Genomic DNA, 19679 nt, shown 5'->3' with positions numbered 1-19679 from the left:
TTATTTCTGAACATCTTTATCTTCCTTTTCATGCTTTTCTTTGACTGACCTTGTTACACGATCATAAGAAGGGGGACAAACTGCTGTTGATGCGGTTATATCGGTTTTCTCTGTAAATGAGTTTTCATTTAACTTGTCAATAAGGATTTCATCTTTCATACCCTGACCAGCCCCTCCTTCAGTTTTGTTTTTGTTATAGATAAAGGAAGCTTGTTTTACTGTTCGTTTTAAAAGGTGACGTCTATAAGCCCGTTGAATAATGACAGCAGATACTTCTTCCTGTTTTCTTTTTAATGTGGTTGTAATTGGTTCATAGGAAGCTTTTGAAGGATTGGATGCCATAAACCGATCTTCCATCTGTATTCTGAGGGCATCCATCTCCCCACTTTCCCCCAAAACACGCTTTGTGAAAGCAAACAAGATGTCAAGGCAGTGAATTCTGTCACCACTTACCATGGGCAGATCCATTGCAATAAGCTGGACTTTGTTTGGTTTGGGTAGATGAAGAGGAGGCTCAAGTGCTGCTGCAAAATCAGACAATTTCTCAAATTCCATGAATTGTGTTGCATCGGGATCAAACTTCTCCCAGACTTCATAGAACATCTCAAAGTCATCCTCGCTCAAGGGTTCAGCGCTTTCTTCAGTAGCAACACCAAAGTTCTCCAGAATCACAGCGATGTACATGTTCACCACTACCAGAAATGATATGATAATGTAGCTGACAAAGAAGAAAATCCCAACGGAAGGGTTGCCACAGTCACCTTTCACAGAACTCCCTGGATGAGCTTTGTTAGGGTCACAGTCTGGCTCCCCACTGTTAAGAATTGGGGCGAGCAAACCATCCCAGCCAGCAGATGTGGTAATCTGAAACAGGCAGATCATGCTGTTGCCAAACGTTTCAAAGTTGAACATGTCATCTATACCGGCTTCCCTCTTAACATAGGCGAAGTTGGACATGCCAAAGATCGCATAGATAAACATGACCAGGAACAGCAGCAGGCCGATGTTGAACAAAGCGGGAAGAGACATCATCAGAGCAAAAAGCAGAGTGCGGATTCCCTTAGCGCCTTTAATGAGGCGCAGGATTCGGCCGATTCTGGCAAGTCGGATGACTCTGAACAGTGTGGGGGATACAAAATATTTCTCAATCATCTCGGCTAAAAACATACCTAAAACAGAAAAAAATAAAACCAAGATACATTACCACTTAATCTCCATATTACAGTAGAAATTTAGAAAAATAGTTTTAAATTGGTGGTTCTATGTAGCAATTAAAGATATTCTGCAGATTCCACTTGCATAATTTCTGTTATACCAGTTAGTATTTGCAGGTGCATTATGTGGTGAATGATTATAAAAGTTTTGATAGTTGGATTAGGTAAATTATCAGATAAGATGAAAAGTTGCATGACTGAGTTGTAAACCTTGCAATGGCAAAAGGCAGCCAAATAGCTCTGTTCAAGTAAAAGTTCATCTTATATTCATTTTACCCTCTTTTTAGTTTAATAAGCAAAACTTACCTACTATTGAGAGAATGACAACCACAAAATCAAAAATATTCCAGCCTATAGTGAAATAGTAATGCCGAAGTGAAATTAATTTCAGGACACATTCTCCAGTGAAAAGGACAATGAACACCAGGTTTATCCAGTATAAAATAGTTTCCATTTCTTTACTCTGATCATCAGTTTCTACCATCATGGTAACCATGTTAAGACAAATAAGAATCATGATGCTGATGTCAAATACTTGCTGTGTCACAAAATCAAAGACCATGCCTTGGAATTTGTTCTGGGGAGAAAAGAAAAAAAAAAAAAAGAAACATCCAATACAAACTGTAATTGGTTTTCTTCTCCTCTTAGAAGAAAGTAGAAAAATACATGCAGTAAGGCCGATGAAACTGTAAGTAGTGATCTTAAGTAGAGCAGTCAAATTAAAGTGAATACTTAGTTCAGTCTCCTTTGTATAGTCATACATAAAATGTTTGCCAGGGAAAAATAAGTTTTTTTTAACTCTGTTTTCATTTTGCATTTTTTCTGACTGATACACTAGTAAATGATAATTTTCATAAGGGCACATTTCTGCTCTCTATATATCAATAAAAACTGAGCTGTTAATAAAGAGCTATTGTTCTGATGTATATAAATAATTTTACCCCTGGTCTTGGTATAGGTTTTTGTGGTTTTTTTGATCCCAGCTTTTTCATTGCATTGTAGTATTTCTTCTGCTCTTCTGTCATAAATATGTCTTGACCTCCAAAGTAAAAACATGAAATCAAAACTGGTTATAATCACAATTATATGCAGCATTGAAAAAACTTCTAAAGAGAAATGTGATTTGTTTATTTATTTCACGAAAATCAAGAAGACTGAATTGGAAAAAAATTTCTTAGCTATCAAATGCAGCTGTCTGCAATCTAAGCATTTAGACCAGAAGTTGCCTGGACAGCCAGTACTGCATCTCACAAAAAAACCAGTAATGCAGCATTTTTCTACAGTTATTTTCCTTTAACTCCAAGAAATCCTTTTCAGTACCTCTTTTCTTTTATAGGAAGGGATACAGTAAACAGCATCTGAGATAAGCTTAAATAGCCTGTCACTTCTGAACTGTGATTTTAGTGAAACGAAGCAAACACAGTCAGGTTTTCAGTACATGAATGTGTTAGTGCTTTAGATATCTCTAGTTTAGCAATCACAACATTAGCATATGGACTCAAAGTCTTCAAGGGTTTTGAGAAGATGGTTTGTCAGATTTTGGAAAAAAGTGAGCTGAAGATTGAAGCACTCTTGCTACTGTTAACAGCAAAATGCTCTCTTTAAGTCTATTATCTTGATTGGCTTCCATGTTCAATGAAGTTCTGATTAGTAAAAGCCAGAACTGGCCTGTGGAGCCCGACAGTGAAGATAAAGAGAGAATTATAGATCTTTCCTGGCAACCTAACCAAAATCCACTGCCTATAGTAGCTTTCTTGTAGAGACAGCTTGAATGAAAACCCATCAGACTCTACATACCTCTTGAAGGAAATGTTTCCTGGATAAAAGATACTTGTGGACATCTAATTCCAAGAACATCTATGGACACATAGGACTAGATTCAGCCCTTTGTGGATGAGTGTTTGGGAATGTTGAAGACATGGGAATGCATGTGCCATACTCTGGACAGACTCCCTAACCATGTACCTCCACGTGTCCGGCATGTACAGCTTTCAAAAGTATTACTTAGTATCTCTCATTATTAACATAAACCCAAAGAAAGTGATGAAGTCCAGTAAAATTAAACTAGTAATTCATAGCTGTTTTTATCCTAATCTATTTACAGAAAATAGTTTTAAAGATTAGTATCTGATACTCAGACCACTTATTTCAGTGAAATTATCTACATCTGCGCTATGAAACAATAAAAAAAAGGCCCTGAGATAGTTACAAACCACTCCTGTTCTTTAGAGTTTCAGATTGTTCAATGCCATAAAATAGAACTTGAATACTTGGGATCATTAAAATAGCATCTGTAGTAATGTGATGAAATGATGCTTTATTTTTCATAACCAGGTATCTATGGGTTTTTGTGCTGATAGAATCACTACAAATGAAGAAGAAAAAAGGCAAGAAATGATGAGTGCTTTAATGCAGAGGCCTAAATCAGGCATTCGATCATGTAAGAAGATTTCATGAAGTTTAGGCATGGAAAAGCAGATGACTTGAGGAAAACTAAACTGCCATTGAAAACAGAAGGGTCTATCCCATTCACTACAATGTGAAATCTTATGACATTAATGCACACTACATCTTGATAAGATTTTATATTCTAATATACTTCATCTTTTTCAATTTTGAACAAATCTTGGGTGTACATTCTATATATCATGCACTTGTAAAAATGCAATATTTAGAAGAGAAATGAATCAATACTTATCTTCTTTTTTTGTTGATTGAAGTTATCAATAATTACACCAATGAACAGGTTCAGGGTGAAAAAAGACCCAAAAATGATAAAGATGACAAAATACAAATACATGTACAGATTGTCTTCATACTTGGGTTGCTGTAATACCTAAGAAAAAAAATGTGATGTATCATTCCTAAGATTTCATGTGAAAATTTCAACTGAACAAGCAGCAACCTTGGGCGAAAAGTCCTTAATATTTTGTGTTTGAACAATACTCTTGTCACTTACATCAATGTATTTTGTCCGTCCCAACTATTACTGATAGCATCTGTCAGTTTGCATTCCATTTTCCGCAATTTATTGTATTAGTTAATTTAATTTGGTTTCATTCTAATATATAGATATAAATTGCTTTTGGAAGATATATAGATATGTATTTGTTGATAGACAGATCTCAAGAAAAAAAACATAATTTAAAATATTTGCAGTACTTACCTCTCTTGAGTCAATAGCTGCATACATAATATCCATCCAGCCTTTAAATGTAGCCTGTAAACAGTACACACCTGTTTAAGCATAGAGCTTGAAGACAGTTCATATAATTATTTCCAGCATCTGAGTACAGCAGCAGGAATAATTAGCATAACATGAGATTTCTAGATAATTTTGTCTCTTGGCTTTCTTCACAGCTTCTCATCAGATACACTACTTGTATCCCCCTATTTTGTCTCTACATGAACATTTTAAGCAGTAAGCATAATTAACTTATTTCTAATCAATTATCACAAATGATAGAACGCAGTATTAGTTTAGGGGACTAAATAGTCATCAAATCATGTCAACTGCAAAGGCTACATACAACTGAGAAATAGCCTTTTGTAACTGAGTTGCCACCAATGAAGACTGATGTGTAGTCCCTCCCTCTCAAATCAGTCAGAAAGGTGGCAACAAAAGGGAACCGAAAATTTAATCAGCTCTATCAATCAGAATGTTGATTTTTCTCTGGTTTGAAAGACTTTGCCTGATTTAGTAATTCTATTTTTACTTTAAATAAATGATATTGTATTTTACAGAGGCTAGATCCCTCAGATATGTTCTGAGAAGAAGATGGGTGTTACGTGCATCGAAGACTTAATATGCCTCATAGGTGGCAGCATTTAGTGAACTTTCATATCTATTTCCTCTGCCCAAAACCTGTAAATTTTTATATTTGACAGTGAGGTGCAGATTGCTTCATCTGAGTGTTCAAACAGAAAGTAGTTTTCTCTGTTGTAGCAATTAGTTCTCTTGACTAGGCAACATCTCCAAATAGAAATCACTCAGTTTTTAATCCATTTGTGCCCAGAGTAAAACAAAGAAGTGAGATAGTTCTCTGTCATTTAATCTCTATTATAATTTTGCTAATCAGGGCTGCAGATCATTGATTCCTTCATATTGTTTGTCATAGAGCCCAGTTGAAGAAACAAGTTGGGAATGGAACACTCTTCATCCATGGTTACTGCTGTATCTCCATCATCTTGAGGTTTCATTTCTAGTGTAGCTTTCAAAAAGGCTTTGCTTACGCAGCATACAAATCGGCTGGCATCATCCTGAAGTAAACTTAAAATGAGAAGGAATTATTTTCTTAAAGGAAAAGATGTCCCTTACACTTTTGAAATTGTGGAATACTAAAAAGAGCATGATTATCCCAAGGTGCAAATCCAATATGCAACAACTTTCATGTCTTGGGGCCAATACAGAAAATATGAAGTTCAGGCAACTTACAGTACGATGATGAAATCAAGGTGTAGTATCAAAGGACTGAAAAAATCAACAATAAATCTGAAACAAGTAGAAGTCTCAGCTGAAGAATTTAAAGTCCTTGAAGAATATTTGGACTGCAAGGGATTAGGAAGGTAGGATCAGCTTTATTTGATTCTATGATTCTATTTATGTAATTCCTAATGTATTTTTAACTGGTTATCAAAGTCTTTTAATAACGGACACTCCACAACCTCATTAAAAATATTTATTCTGGCACTTGCTTTATTGTTTCCTAACATCTAAATCCTTCTGTTGCCATTTAAGACTGTCACTTGCAACAATTATTACACATCTGGAGAACAGGATACCAATCATCCTTCGGGCAGCACCTTTTACTTATTTGCAAACTGATTGTTGCTCCCTTTCTTCTTTAGGCTGCAATCACTCTTCCTTCAGTCTTTCCATGTAGAACTTGTTTTCCAGAACTCTGATCAGTCTCATTATTTTCCTCTGAGATCTCTTCCACTAGTTCATCTCTTGAAATGGTAACCAAAACTGGACTTGGTATTTCAGCTGAGGTCTTACACGGTCTAAATAGGGGAGGATGATTACTTCCTATCTTACAGATGCTACTTTTGTTTCTGTTTTGGTACATTATTTGCATTTTTTTGAATGTCATAACTTAGGTTGAAATCAGCACTTCAACGTGAAACACTAAATGCAAATAAGGGACATATGTTTACATCAGAAAGATGATGCAAATGATGGAGTGGCTCTTTTGCAAACTGTGTGCTGTTGCCTTAGATTCAGACGTATGATGATCCTTGCATATCATCCTCCAGGCAAAGTGCAAGTATAGTTTTTTGTAAATTTATTGGTGTAGCCTAGACTAACTAGAGGGAATTGAAAAAAATAGACTAATTTTAAAATATTTAGCTTCACCATCATCAGTAGAGTTATAAACAGACAGTACCTTTCAGCTAGCACTAGGAAAAAGAGCTGAAGAACTGAGCTGTTGTATGGTTATTATTATTATTACTATTATTAAAAAGGCAACTTGAAAAGAGTGTAGGGGTGGAAAAATATAACATATTACTATCTTGCAGTTCAAAATATCCAAAGTAAAATGTGTATTTTCCACATAAGTTTCACAAAACCATAAGATATTACCATTATTGAAGAAATAAAGAAAAAAACAATTGTAAAACCTAATTAAAATTAAGTCATTTTATATAATAAAATATGCTCCCTCATCATATTAGTTTTATTCTAAATCCTTCCTGAAAATCAGTAGGAATCAGTGAATATAACCATCATTATGCAAAATCTAGTTGAGAACTTAGCTGTGAGAAAACAGATTCTTAATTCCCAAAGCAGAAGCATCAGTTCAGCAGGAGAACATGTAATTTTTGAATATGTTGCCTGAACAAGAGCAAATAATGGAACTGGAGGTTCAGTGTCAAGGCATCACATTTAGTGAAAGTGTTATTTCTACTGCATCCAGTAGAAGCTTAGGCCTGCTTATGTTAGGCTTAAATTTATCTGCAAAACATTTTCTGTAACATAAATAAGGTATTAGGCATTTGTGCATACTGAATAGAAAATAATACAGAAATATGACTAAGAGATCAAATTCTTAGTTTCCCTTTTGTATATTCAAATATAAAAATATCTTGTATATTCTCAGTGACACTAAATCAGGAGTAATTCATTGATTTCAAAGGTTACAGCAGTGTAACTGAAATCAGCATCTATTGCCAGTGTTCCCCCTGGCCCGGGAAATTTGAAATATTCAAATGTAGTTAGAAAAGTCAACAAACCAAAAATCCCCCAATCTACTTTGCTACTGTTAAAAGTCCATTGACTTTTTTCCCTAATAAATAATTTCTAAAGAAGCTATAAGTAATGGTGGAGTTTCACCACTCCATTTCTTTACCAGAAATAACTACCCAGAAGATTCACATTCTCTTTTCAGAGACGCAATAGCATCTTGATTTGAAGATACTAACCTGCTGGAACTTTGAAGCCATCCTAATTTTATAGCCCTAGAATTCACTTCTGATTTTTTTACCCTACGCTTCACAAGCTGTGTTTTCATATTTATCCTAGTAACAGCAGACTAATATAACATTGTGCTTTGAGACCCACTGGTTTGCCACGTTTTATCCTGGTAAGCAGGATATACACTTAACAGCAGGATAAAAGCAGGCCTTTGGGAGATTTACTTACCAAAGAATCCAAACACTAGGTTCAAGTTAAAAAGGCATAAGCCCATAAAATTATCAGGGCAGATGCCACATCTCTTTGTGTACACCAACCTCTTCCTCTTCACTCATTGATGCATGAAAATTGTGAATTTCTCCAGCAGATCTGTCTCTGCTTTGATGCTTTTCTTTAGGGACAGAGAAATACTCAAACAAGTTCAGATCAAGAAATGAAAAAAGAAGTTTGCAGATCCACATAGACCAACATGAGCTATGCTGGATCATAGAAGAAAAAAATTCTTATAGAGAGACTGTGTACTTATATGACCGATGGCATAAATATTTACACTCCAACTTCAAATTATGTAAGAATTTTGGAAAATAGTCTCTCATCAACAAAGTCTATAAAACTTGCTTATATCAATGGCACATATTGTTGGCCTGTATTTTTGGACAGAAAGAATTATAACATTGCTATCGATACCAAAGATTTTTCACACACACACCCTTCCCCCAAAAGAAAAAAAAATACAATATGCAAACCAAAAATTAGTTTATGTTCTTTTCTTAGGTCCCTCATTCCAGAAATTCATTCACCATCGCCACCAAGGAAATTCAAGAAAGAGCTTGTCAGAGTCCTTTTTGCTTTAAAAAGCCACTGCCACACATTTCCAATCTATTTTTTGAGCATAGAATATTTCTTTCTGAAATTATCGCTCTTCTTTTGAGTATTTCTGTGTGAAATATTTATGTTTCTTTTGCATATTAGTCTTAAAAAACAGTTTTTTTTTCTGCAATGAATAGACTCATATACTACCAGAAAAGGCTTTTCATGATTTAAACCAAAAATTGTTCATGGGACTCATTTCTGTCTTTCCCAGAATAATAAGGTCCTCAGTGCCAGGGTTTGGAGTTCTTTTGGCTTGTAGATTTTTTTTTTTTTTTTTGTCATGGAAATGGTACTACTTCCAGTAGAATTCACTCCAGATAGAAAACCTCAATGATGCAGAAAATAAAGATTCATGTTGTATTACCTATGACCCAGAAAAGCTGAAGGGATTTACAATATTCATCTTTGACTGGCTGAAAGGGCATGAGTCAGAGGATAGAATGGAGAACGGAAATAGTACTGGACTGTAAGAGGCAGCTTTCTGTAGTTAGTTTCTAGCTTCCTGAAAAAGGGACCTTCTCATCACTGAGTTTGTCATTAGAAAAATGACATTTACCTCTATGGGGTTTATTTCTCAGGTCCGTTGCAACATAAACAAAAGTCTCTGCTTGAGATTGTTAAAGTGGGGAACCAAATGACTTCAGTAGGTCTTTCAACTAATCATTAAGATGTTAAAAAAAGGCCATCAATGTTCACTTTGGGAGCACAGAAAACATATCCACTTGCAACTATGATTTTTTAATCCAATTTTTCAGGCTTAATACTACTTTTTTGGCCAAATACTCAAGTTTCAATAGCTTTATTTTTGTTTCTGACATAGTAATGGATACTTCTAATTAAGTAATACCTTAGTATTTACTCATCTTTCCTATTACTACAAGCCGATTAGGAAAGGTCAGGAAGTCTAGGGTGATGACATACCTATTCACGTCTCACGTTTCTTCTGAACACAGTAGCTTTAGAATCCTGTTCTAGATTCTCATCCAAAGTACTTTATATATCAAATAGAAAATCACCCTGTAAATATCTTTTTTGGTTGAAAAAGAAATGTAAGAATCTCAAACATTTGTGAATTGTGGCCTTTCTCTTGTTCTTGAAGGTGAAAAAAACAGGCACATTTTAAAGCATTAACTGAACAATGAGCTATTATTTTGCTTTCTCTGCCCTAGGGCTTTTATCATTCCATAACTGCAAAATCACTGCTAGTGGCTTACTTACTAAACCCTAAGAGATGCAGGGCCAAGTGTCGGTTTTGTGCAATGACAGAAGTGCCCCATTTTTTCTGGTATGTCAAACAAAAAAATCTCCTTGTGTTTTTACAAGCATTTTAGTAATACAGAAAAAAAAAGTGGTGTTGTCACTGACATTCTACTCACACACAAAAAAATACATCCATTAGACAAGCCTTTGATATCAGTGCAAGATCTCTATATTGTAGATACTGCAAAAACAACTGGCTTGTCCTCCCATGAGAGCTAGGTCCCTCCATGGTAGGTCTAGATTAATTTTTCCTTTGAAAACATGTGAACAATCAACAAATTTCTCCCAATTTGCCTTCCAGAACGATCCAATAATTTAAGAATCTAAGTCTTCATGTAAGATATAGTTGTTGCTTTTCAGTGAAGAGAAGATGGAATAAGCTGCACATAGCTGGGACACTGGCTGCAAGTAGCTTAAGCATGGTGATTGTAGCCACAAAGCTAGGAAAAAATCCAACTGGTGTTATCCCTGTCCCACAATAAACTAGGTTACTACTGCAACAGCAGTTGCAAACCACTTGGAAACAGTTTTGTTGATGTCTTGTTTCTCCTGAACATGTGTAATAAAGCATTCTGCCCCCTCAACCCCAAGAGAGATTCTAAGCCAAAACTATCTAAATATTCTAAGCCACAATATTTCAAAAATAAGACACAGAAAATAAATATTTGAAGTCTTTCTATTACAATTTAATTTTGTTATCAAAATCAAATTGTATTCAATAGTTTATTTCTTTAATACTGCTGGTCTTTCTCTGCTCTTTCCTAATGTGACAGCAAAATAAATAATCATAGTGAAATTTAAATTGCCAGAGTTATCAGTCACACAGGTGAGACGCTATATGAGCTGAGAAAGACTGTTCACAATGCTCAGAACTATTATTTTAGACCCTGTGTAGGACCATGCCGATACCACTGCATCATGTTAATGATTTGTATTATTGAGATTTCTTATGCCAACATAAAAGCTAGAAACTTATTTAAAAACTATAAAAATGAAAACTAAGATTCTGCAGAATTAGACAGAAACCTCAAAAAAACTATAGAGGTTGCTGAATGCACAATGGTTAGAGTCCAACATTTTCTTGATTGAAGCTGGGTCAGGTTGTTAGCTACTCCAAAATACAAAGACAGTAGTGTTGTGAGGACACAATTTTTGATAGTGAAAGCATAAACTTATAGTATCTTTCTGCATATATTTTCTTCCTTCTTTTCTTCCCTCAGTTTTTGCTAAATAAACTCCACTAGATGCTTATGCATAGAAATAGCAGGGGAAATATTTCTTAGATTACAGCATCTAATTATATTTTTCTTTTCCTGTTTCTCTTTCAAATGAGAAATTGCTTCTTAGATCACATAAGTCTGCACTGGTGGCAGCCACATCACGAAGATGGAATTTCCTACCTGGAATTCTTCTCTGTGACTTAATTGCACCAATGCAGATTTTTGGTTTTCAGCAATAGTAAAACTTAAAGTATTCAGATACGTGAATACCATTCCTGGGTACTTCTAGAAACTTAAAGTTAGAAGAGGCTGGAAGACTAAGGGAGCATAAATCAGAAGAATAGCACTTGTTAATAGCACTTCCTAAACAGGAAGAATAGCACCTGTTCTGTCAGATGTCCTAAAAATTCTTTATTCATCTTAGTAGGCTCTACGTGCTGCTTACTAGGAAAAGAGTAATCAATTATCAGTGCAGCAGTATTACTAAGTCACAGATAAAAATAATCAGGTAAATATGTTTTCTGTCTTTGCAGCTAGAATTGCTTTTCACTATTACATATAAACAGTAAGAGGTATATAAAGAGTGATCACTTACTACTTGAAGTAAAGAAAGATACCCAAATCCTACATTATCAAAGTTTACTTTCACGTTTTTCCACCGGGCACTTTGATTGTTTTTTATGAGTTCCTCGCACTGACTAAAATTGTTGATTTGTTCGACTTCAAACCTTTCATCAGTTGTGGTGTTAACACAGTAGTAGAACTTCCCAGCAAACAGATTTACTCCCATGATGCTGAAAATTAGCCAGAATATAAGACAAACGAGAAGCACGTTCATGATGGATGGAATTGCTCCTAAAAGGGCATTCACAACCACCTAGTACACAAATATAGGGGGGAAAAAGAAAAGAGTGTAAGAATATTTACAGCAATAAAGGTTTGTATACTGTTTTACCAATGCTTAATAAATGCTTGTTTAGAAACTAGTACTATAAATGTTAAAGCAATACATTAATAACTGTAGCCTTTCACTGTTCTTTTAAATACTTAACATTAGAACATGTAATGAAAGAAAAATAAGTGATAAAATTAAAATAATTAAAAGAAGAACAAAAGAGAAGACCTGGTGGTATTAAGATGAAGCCTGACACTGATGTGTTCTATATATATATTAAAAAAAAGTGTTAAATATAAATACAGACATAATAAAATTCTAAAAATGCATCAAATTATGGCTTAAAAATGCTTAAAGAAAAATGGCAACCTGTAGATTTGATCAACATAGCTTTGAAATTTAAGCTGAAAACACAAATGCCATGAATCTAGAAACTAAGCTCTACATTGAAAGGATTATGCAGGAATTAAATACATATCTTTATTGCCTTATTGGTCCATGCAAGATTATAACAAAGATTAATTTCTTTGTATAGAAAAGCCAGACAGTTTTGCAATATGTGTCTACTTGAATCAACATAATTTATTTCAAGCTCCAGTCTTATTGTTTCATGTACTGAGTTTAAGTCAGTAATACCCTTCGTTTATCTAAAGAAGGACATATATCATGGACATATTTAGGGGTTTTCATTTTGCATTTTAAATTACTTTTGGCCAGTCGCCTTCTCAGCCCCTTGCAGGCAAGATAGCAGTAATTACTTATGTAGATAAAAGGTGCATTATTCTGATATATACAGGAATTAATCACATGTGTCTGTCAGAGCTATCAAAAATTTTATTATATTTGTTTGGCTAATAGCTGAGCAATCATTTCTCCTTAAGCATCCAATATCAGATCTCATTTACAAGTTGTATTTTATTTTAAATTTTACTTTTTTTCTCTATAAAACTTTTAGGACTTTGTAGGAGGGTAAAATAAAATATATAGTAGGGCTCAGATTCTCAGTAATCCAATTCCTGCAGTAAGATAAGAAAGCATTGGCATGGACACTTGGAGTGCATTAAGGTGTCTTAGTCCATCTTTGTTCCCTGCTTTCTGCAACATAGAGATCTTCCCTGCTACCAACATAATTCTGAGCAAGCTCAGAGCTGCTCCATCTTACTACCTGTATTTCACAGCCTCTTGAAGGACTTTGGAAGTAGAGTGTTGTGGTTGAGTTACTCGTCACTCAGCACCCTCCTCCTCCCAAATGTTACAGCCAGGAATTAGGACCTGTTTAGAGATCTTAGGTAAAAATGTTATTTTCAGGGCATATATTCTTCTCATTTTAAGATCCTCCTCTATTGCTGGACAGTAGAAATGGGACCTTCTTATAAATGAGAATTATCCATATAAACCCATGAATTTTTAAAATTTAGCTTTTCTTTGCAGCATCTATTTTTGGTGATAACTTTAAAGGAACCATGCTTGCTTCTTGAGATCTATATTGTAGAAAATGTGAAGTATCTAGGTGATGCATAAGCTAGCCATTAAAAAAAAAGTTTAAAAAGGCTAACAAGGTCCCAGCAATATTCTGAACATAAGAAACCATTTTCAAAAGAGTCGGGGAAATGATTTTTTACTATACTGTGGGGAGAAAAAATCTGTTGCTACTTAGCTTGATGGAACAGAGAACAACATAAAAAATTTGGAATGCAATGATTCTGCAATTTATTCCAAGTCTGACCTGATCTATGACTCTGTATTATGCTATTGCTGCTTTGAAATTCCAGGCCAGCTATTGCTTTTCTTATCTTTTCCTTTTTGTTGTTTTTTTTTTTTTCCTTCACCCATAAAAATATTCTGGATGTGTTATACTGATTGAATTCCTCTGTTTAATCTTGGTGAAAAACCTGAAAATTAAGATGTCAAGAAAAAAAGATGGGGATTTAGTCCTGCAACTTAAATAAATTAAGGTTACCTGTTCTCACACAAAGAATAGTGTTGTATGCATTGAATGCCTGTAGCAGTTCCTTTTTAACAACCCTGAGATCCATTGGACCACAGCACAGATCCAGAACAGGCAACAGAATGCTAACAGCTACAGTAATTGCTACAACAATTATGAATTGATAATAGTTGCAGAAAAAAAGATTTCTACAAAATGCCGTCAGCGTGTCTCACATCTGTAGCTGAGCAGATAATGCAGTCTTGCTGCTGAGACTGCATCTTGAACAAGACGTGAACAGCTTCCAGCAACTGTTCCAATAACAGTTCCAACATCTTATTTCATATAGGTCACTGAAAACCCATCAAATGGTAACAATTTTTGGTCACTACTGACCTGGCCTGGATGCGAACTGGTGACCTAGAGATGAAAGGCTCTGTATCCTATTACCAACCCCTTGAGCTATCCAGTCCCCCTGGAAGGTTTTTTAAGAAAAGAAGAAAAGAAAATTAAAACTTTTGTAAGTTGTTGTTTGTTTGCATTTTGTTTCTGATTTTTTTTTTTTTCCCCAACATTGTTGAGCCTTTGCCCTATCATATTTATAATGTAAAACTGTATCTTTACATGCTGGTCAGATGCTTGGCTGACTGTCAAGTCCAGCTTAGGAAGAAGTCTTTAATTTCTTCAACACAGACACTTAGAGTCAATTGTTTTATCAGTGGTTTTTCCATTTACGTTTTTGGTTTCCTTTGGGAATAGCTGAGGTATATCAAGATAACCAGGATATTAGCTTACATAATATATCTCCCAGATAGCACCCATACATATACACACAACACCTAGGCACATAAGTTACAGCAAATGGACAGAAAAAAGTGAGAACCAATTGAAAAGTGAACTGAATGCAGAAAAGAGATCAATTAGCATTTCTTACTGAGGTGAAAATTTAGCAAATAAAAATCTTCAGTCTTGTCTTGTTGAAAAGAGTCTGTAGTGGGTTAAAAGAACGTTGGCAACTATAGCTCTTATTTTTGCTTGTTCTGCAAAACTAGACTAGATATAAGTGATTCTAAACGTATTTTTTATTTTAAAAGAGACTTTTTTTGGGCCTATTTTCTGTTGTTCCTTGATACAGAATAGTGTGCCAATAAAAAAAAAAATGTTTGCAGAGTTGTTAGTTTTTTAAAACAACTTATATACTTCCTCAAGACTGGGATGTTGTTGGTCAGGCTGACTCTGGTGAGCCAGCTGCAAGAGCCCAAGCTGATCCTGCTTGTTCACCTTCCTATAGCTTCAGATAGGTGGAATAGCAGTAAGTGCAAGTGAGAAGCAAAACCTGACACCTACAAAGACAAATGGGCACTTGACTGTTTTACATCTCCGATGATATTGATCCAGGAAAAAATACATCTTTGTGGGAATCAAACCATGTCTTCTCTAGAAGAAAGCAGTATTTAATGTATATGCACAATTTTTGTCACGTTTACATTTTCTTCCAACATCAGATATATACGTAAGATAAAAGAACTACTGCAATGCCTATTGTCTGTTTTATCTTCTGGCTGATGTGACATTATGTGAATACAAATCAGTAGTCCAGTCTGTTGTTGTTGTTTGTATCTCTTTTTTGGCAACTGTCCAAAGAAGACAGCAAAATGGAACTGAAAAAAAAATCACTATCAGTTTTGCTACCAAAGCTGTGCAAATGTACAGAATGAGGATTGTGTAAAATACCAGCTTATCCCTGCTGTATGATTAGAATATAAGGAAGCTTTACTAGATTCAGCCTTGTTGTGGGACACATATCTGAAACACACAGTGAGATATAAATGTATTATATTTCCAACAGTAAAATAGCTTCACTAGGTCCTGGCACCTCAACAGCCACAGGCTTTCCAGGAATTCCTACATTGGACCTGACTAATGGATATATCAGGGCCTCCTGAAATCTGTAAACAAACCAGGAACAATCTTCAGTAGTATTTATCCAATTTTTCCATAACTTTTGCAGCTTCTGTGAAGAAGTTCCAAATTCTGTCCCTGGTGCAAATGAGGAAGAAATTACCATCTTTGGGTTGAAAAGGAAGATTATAGGATTATGACTGGAATATTCTTCTTACTTTAAAAGACAAAATACTTTATTTGCCTCCACTTTGGAAGTTGTCAACTTCATAATTTTAGGCTTAAAGAGGAAAAGTTTCCCAAAGATTTGATGTGCCAGATCTTGTATCAGCGTCCTTTGAAGGAGTCCATCAAAAGCTATAGAGATTATTTAACTGTTAACTCATATTTTTTTCTGCATGTACATTCTCACATAAGATCCACATACAGAAGCACAGAAGGCCAAATGATTCTTACTTCACCAGGACCTTTATGGATGAAATTGAACCTTATCTTCTGTATATGCTATGTGGCCTTAACAAGTGCAAAATGTGCTGCTCTTCTGGTCAATTCCTCGATAGCTGGGAAAGCCTGAGAAAGCCTTCAGAAACTCAAGGAAGAGGAACAAATTGTGGGCTTGAACACACATGTAAAAAAAAAAAGAGTATTTTCTTTCTCTTTGAGAAAGACTATCTGTATAGTCACACAGTCGTAGACTTCTGATGGTCCTTGTTACAAAAAGCCATTCATCTCTGTCTTAGCAGTACAAAGATTGAAGAACCAATTGTTCAAAGACAGCAGAATGCAGAGAGAGTTTGACAATAGAACGTGTAGCATAAGCCACGTTAAAGCAAAATAGAAGAACTAATTCCTGACTCATGTGAAACATTGACACTGCCTTGGGCAGGATTAGGGAGTAAAATATGAGTATTGCCTTGTCTCAAACAAGTATTAATTAAGAACATCTGCCACAAAATCATGAATGTCCTCTGCTCAGCTGGTTAAAGTCCAGGCATACACAAAGCTGCCAGAGAGAGCGTTTGCACAGAAAGATTGAGCAAGCAGCCATTGGTTTAGATTCTTGGTCCACCACAGAGGTAAGATTGCTGGAATGAGCAGGTAGGTATGCTGTGAGTGGACAGCAATGGAGGCTCAGGTGGCACCCATGATCTGAGTTTAGCATGTTCTCATAGTGAAGAACTTTGTGGACTTTGCACAGGGAAGGCTAGAAGATGCTGAGACCACGCTGACTGGACCAGGTGGTGGGTATCAGGTAACAGACAGGTGTATTCTCTCTTAAACTGTGGAGGAGCTGAGGTAGGAGAGGAAAAGTCATAAGGAATACAGTAACATTCCTAGTCAGGAGATCAAAAGAGCATCTGAGGGACACCATGATGAAAGCCCATAGCTGAATCAAAAAAAATGAGCACTATCTGATAGTCCAAGGCAAGGAATCATTGGAACTAACCTCTGTCTTGAGAATTATCATCCCTTGCTCTTTGCATTTATAAATCAACAGCTGTAAGAGAACCAGTGCATCAGCTGATTTATTTGTATTGAGGTAGCATAAGCACACCACTGGACCTTCACAGGGCAAGCACCAACACAGTGAGATCAGCTGTCCAGCAGCTTGAATTCAGTGCATGGCTTTCCTTCATGTACTTTTAACTGATAGCTTTTCCTCTATCATTGGATCCTCTATCATATGTATGCTATGCATTTTCTAGTTTACCCATCATGAAGCATGGACATGTGTTCCTATCAGACACATCAGAACTATATAATAAGAACTTCTCTACATGCAAATAATGGTGTTTTCCTAAGATTGGTGCTTACAAAAATAGACAGATGCTTGTAAGGTGACATGCAATCAAAAATTCTGTTATGTAAACCAAATTTAAGAGACATATGTATCCATTCCGATCTTCTATGTCCATGTCATAGGAAAGAAGACCCCTACATCAATGAAATAAAAGGAAAAAAAAAGAAACCAAACCCAAACCCCTGGATTTGGCTAATTGCACAGCAAAACCAAGTCCAAAATATCAATGGCCCTACAGTCAAACTCTTTCAAAAGGTAATTGGAAATGCAAAGGTAGGTAGTATAGAGCAAAAGATTCCCAAGAATTCTTTAAAGTACCTTACCCCAAAAATACTTGAACAGCTTCTCAGTCCCCAGGGATGAAATTAATCTCATTCATGTCTTCAATTCTATCTATGAAGAATGAGGAATTTTTGCCAAGTATCTCTTAGTAAGCTTTTTACACTTTGGGGATCATAGGTGGCTTTGAGTTTATGAGATGGCAGTTTCTGGCATTTCAGTACTACAATTGTATACATAAAGATAATCTGGAACCTTGTAGATAAGCAGTGTGATGAAAAACATGGCACTAGATTTCTGGAAGAGAAGTACCTTACGAAACGTGCAATTCCTTCAATTTTCTCATTTGTTTTTTCAGGTAAAAAGAGGAAATGTGTGAACCTGTAGGGTAATCAGTGGCAATAAAGTCTTCATCAACAAACAAAATCAATGGAAAAAAATGTCAGCAAATACAATTTTCATCAATTAGGAGATCATCCACTAGTGAAGTGATGAAATTCGCTACTATCCAGGTTTATGCAAAGATTAACAAGAGCAAAGGTGAGCTTAAACATTTAAGTCATTCAGATTAAAATTGTGAAATCCTTAAAATAATTAAATCAAAAGATGCCCAGTTGATAATAAATATTCATGAGTTCATTTTCATCTTGTGGCAGACAGCATTGAGATCATGATCAGCAATGTACTATTCCTAAATAAAGTGTAAACAATCTCTAACAAAATAGACCTAATTCTCATAGGTAGAAACTGGGTAGGAGATGAGTTTGAACTTGTGAAACTATGAATTATAACTGTCAAGATTTCTGCTGATGTTTTACTCCAAATATGATGATTTATACAGAAGTATACACATGTATGCACAAGAAAACGTTTTTTTCCCCTTTTTAAACCTAACATCTATCATCTAAAAATCAAACCTTGTGTAATCCCTTTTCATCCTAAACAATTTAGAACAATTTATAAAGTTGAAGGGACTGGCACTTGAATGACAAAACAGGGATTTCATCTGAATTTCTACTGTTTCAAAATTCCTCAAAGCCTGAAAATTCAAAGCACTATTTTCTTACTTAGTAAACACAACACTTGGAAGCAACTCGTTTTCCTGAAATAAAAAGAGAAATTAAAAAAAAAAAAGTCTGAAATAATTTATCAATAATAACTGATTTTTTTCAAGGTATAGTATACATGTAATGTAAACATCGTGTACCAGTATTGTAGTACACACTCTGTTTATGTGTTTACAGTCGCTACTGGAAAGCAGGGACCGTTTTGTTTCTGCAATGTCATGTGAAAGCAGCACCTTCACTCCTGTTGTCCCTTCCTGCATGCAACCTGCCAGTGTTTGTAAGGTGGCAGGAGGCTCAGCATGACAAAAGTGGTTGGGGCAGTCCCTTTGATCTGACCAAATAATAACAAAAGTTCTGTAATAATGACTTCCTGTTCTCCCTGGTACCACAAAACAGATGACAAAAACTGCCTTTCTCTGAAGTTAGAAGAGCCACTTCTACAAGTCATAGCACCACAGAAAGTCAGTGGGATCAGAGGAGATGGGTCTGGGGCTTCAATTAGGAGAAGCTACATCAGCTGAAACGTTCCTCTCACAAAGGCAACAGAAGTAACCGACCTGTGGGCCAGCAGACAGAATACAAACACTGCCCAGTGCTGAGGGTTAAGACTGATCCTTAGTGGAGGCTTTGGGATCTTTGCCGCAGTTGCTTAGTGTGAGGTTTGGAGATGCCCATGAAGGAAGATAACTGATGATGCAGTACAGGAAAAATATTCCCATGCAAGATGCCCTGTCTCATCTGGTGTATCCATGGAGTTTGGGGGAAGAGAGATGTCATGTGTGGACATATAAGAATTAAAAGTTCTTTATGCTGAATGTATATGTAC

General features: G+C 35.6%; 1 protein-coding gene across 4 annotated transcripts in view; it reads right to left on the bottom strand.

Moving 5' to 3' along the window:
* Positions 1-19679, bottom strand: part of LOC104376594 (sodium channel protein type 1 subunit alpha) — a 67606-nt gene continuing 47927 nt past the window's right edge. For all 4 annotated transcript variants that reach the window (XM_086615977.1, XM_086615976.1, XM_086615975.1 and 1 more), the window contains exons 21-26: positions 11578-11859; positions 4381-4434; positions 3913-4050; positions 2156-2260; positions 1521-1791; positions 1-1169 (exon numbers count right to left, since the gene is read on the bottom strand). In XM_086615977.1, coding sequence (XP_086472103.1) covers positions 1-1169; positions 1521-1791; positions 2156-2260; positions 3913-4050; positions 4381-4434; positions 11578-11859 — 2019 coding nt within the window. The remainder of the gene's footprint in view (positions 1170-1520; positions 1792-2155; positions 2261-3912; positions 4051-4380; positions 4435-11577; positions 11860-19679) is intronic.

Source organism: Tauraco erythrolophus, chromosome 8 (assembly GCF_009769465.1).
Source record: "Tauraco erythrolophus isolate bTauEry1 chromosome 8, bTauEry1.pri, whole genome shotgun sequence".
NCBI classification, from domain to species: Eukaryota; Metazoa; Chordata; class Aves; order Musophagiformes; family Musophagidae; genus Tauraco; species Tauraco erythrolophus.
The sequence above is the reverse complement of the archived record's forward strand: the minus strand, read 5'-3'. Positions and strand labels throughout refer to the sequence as shown.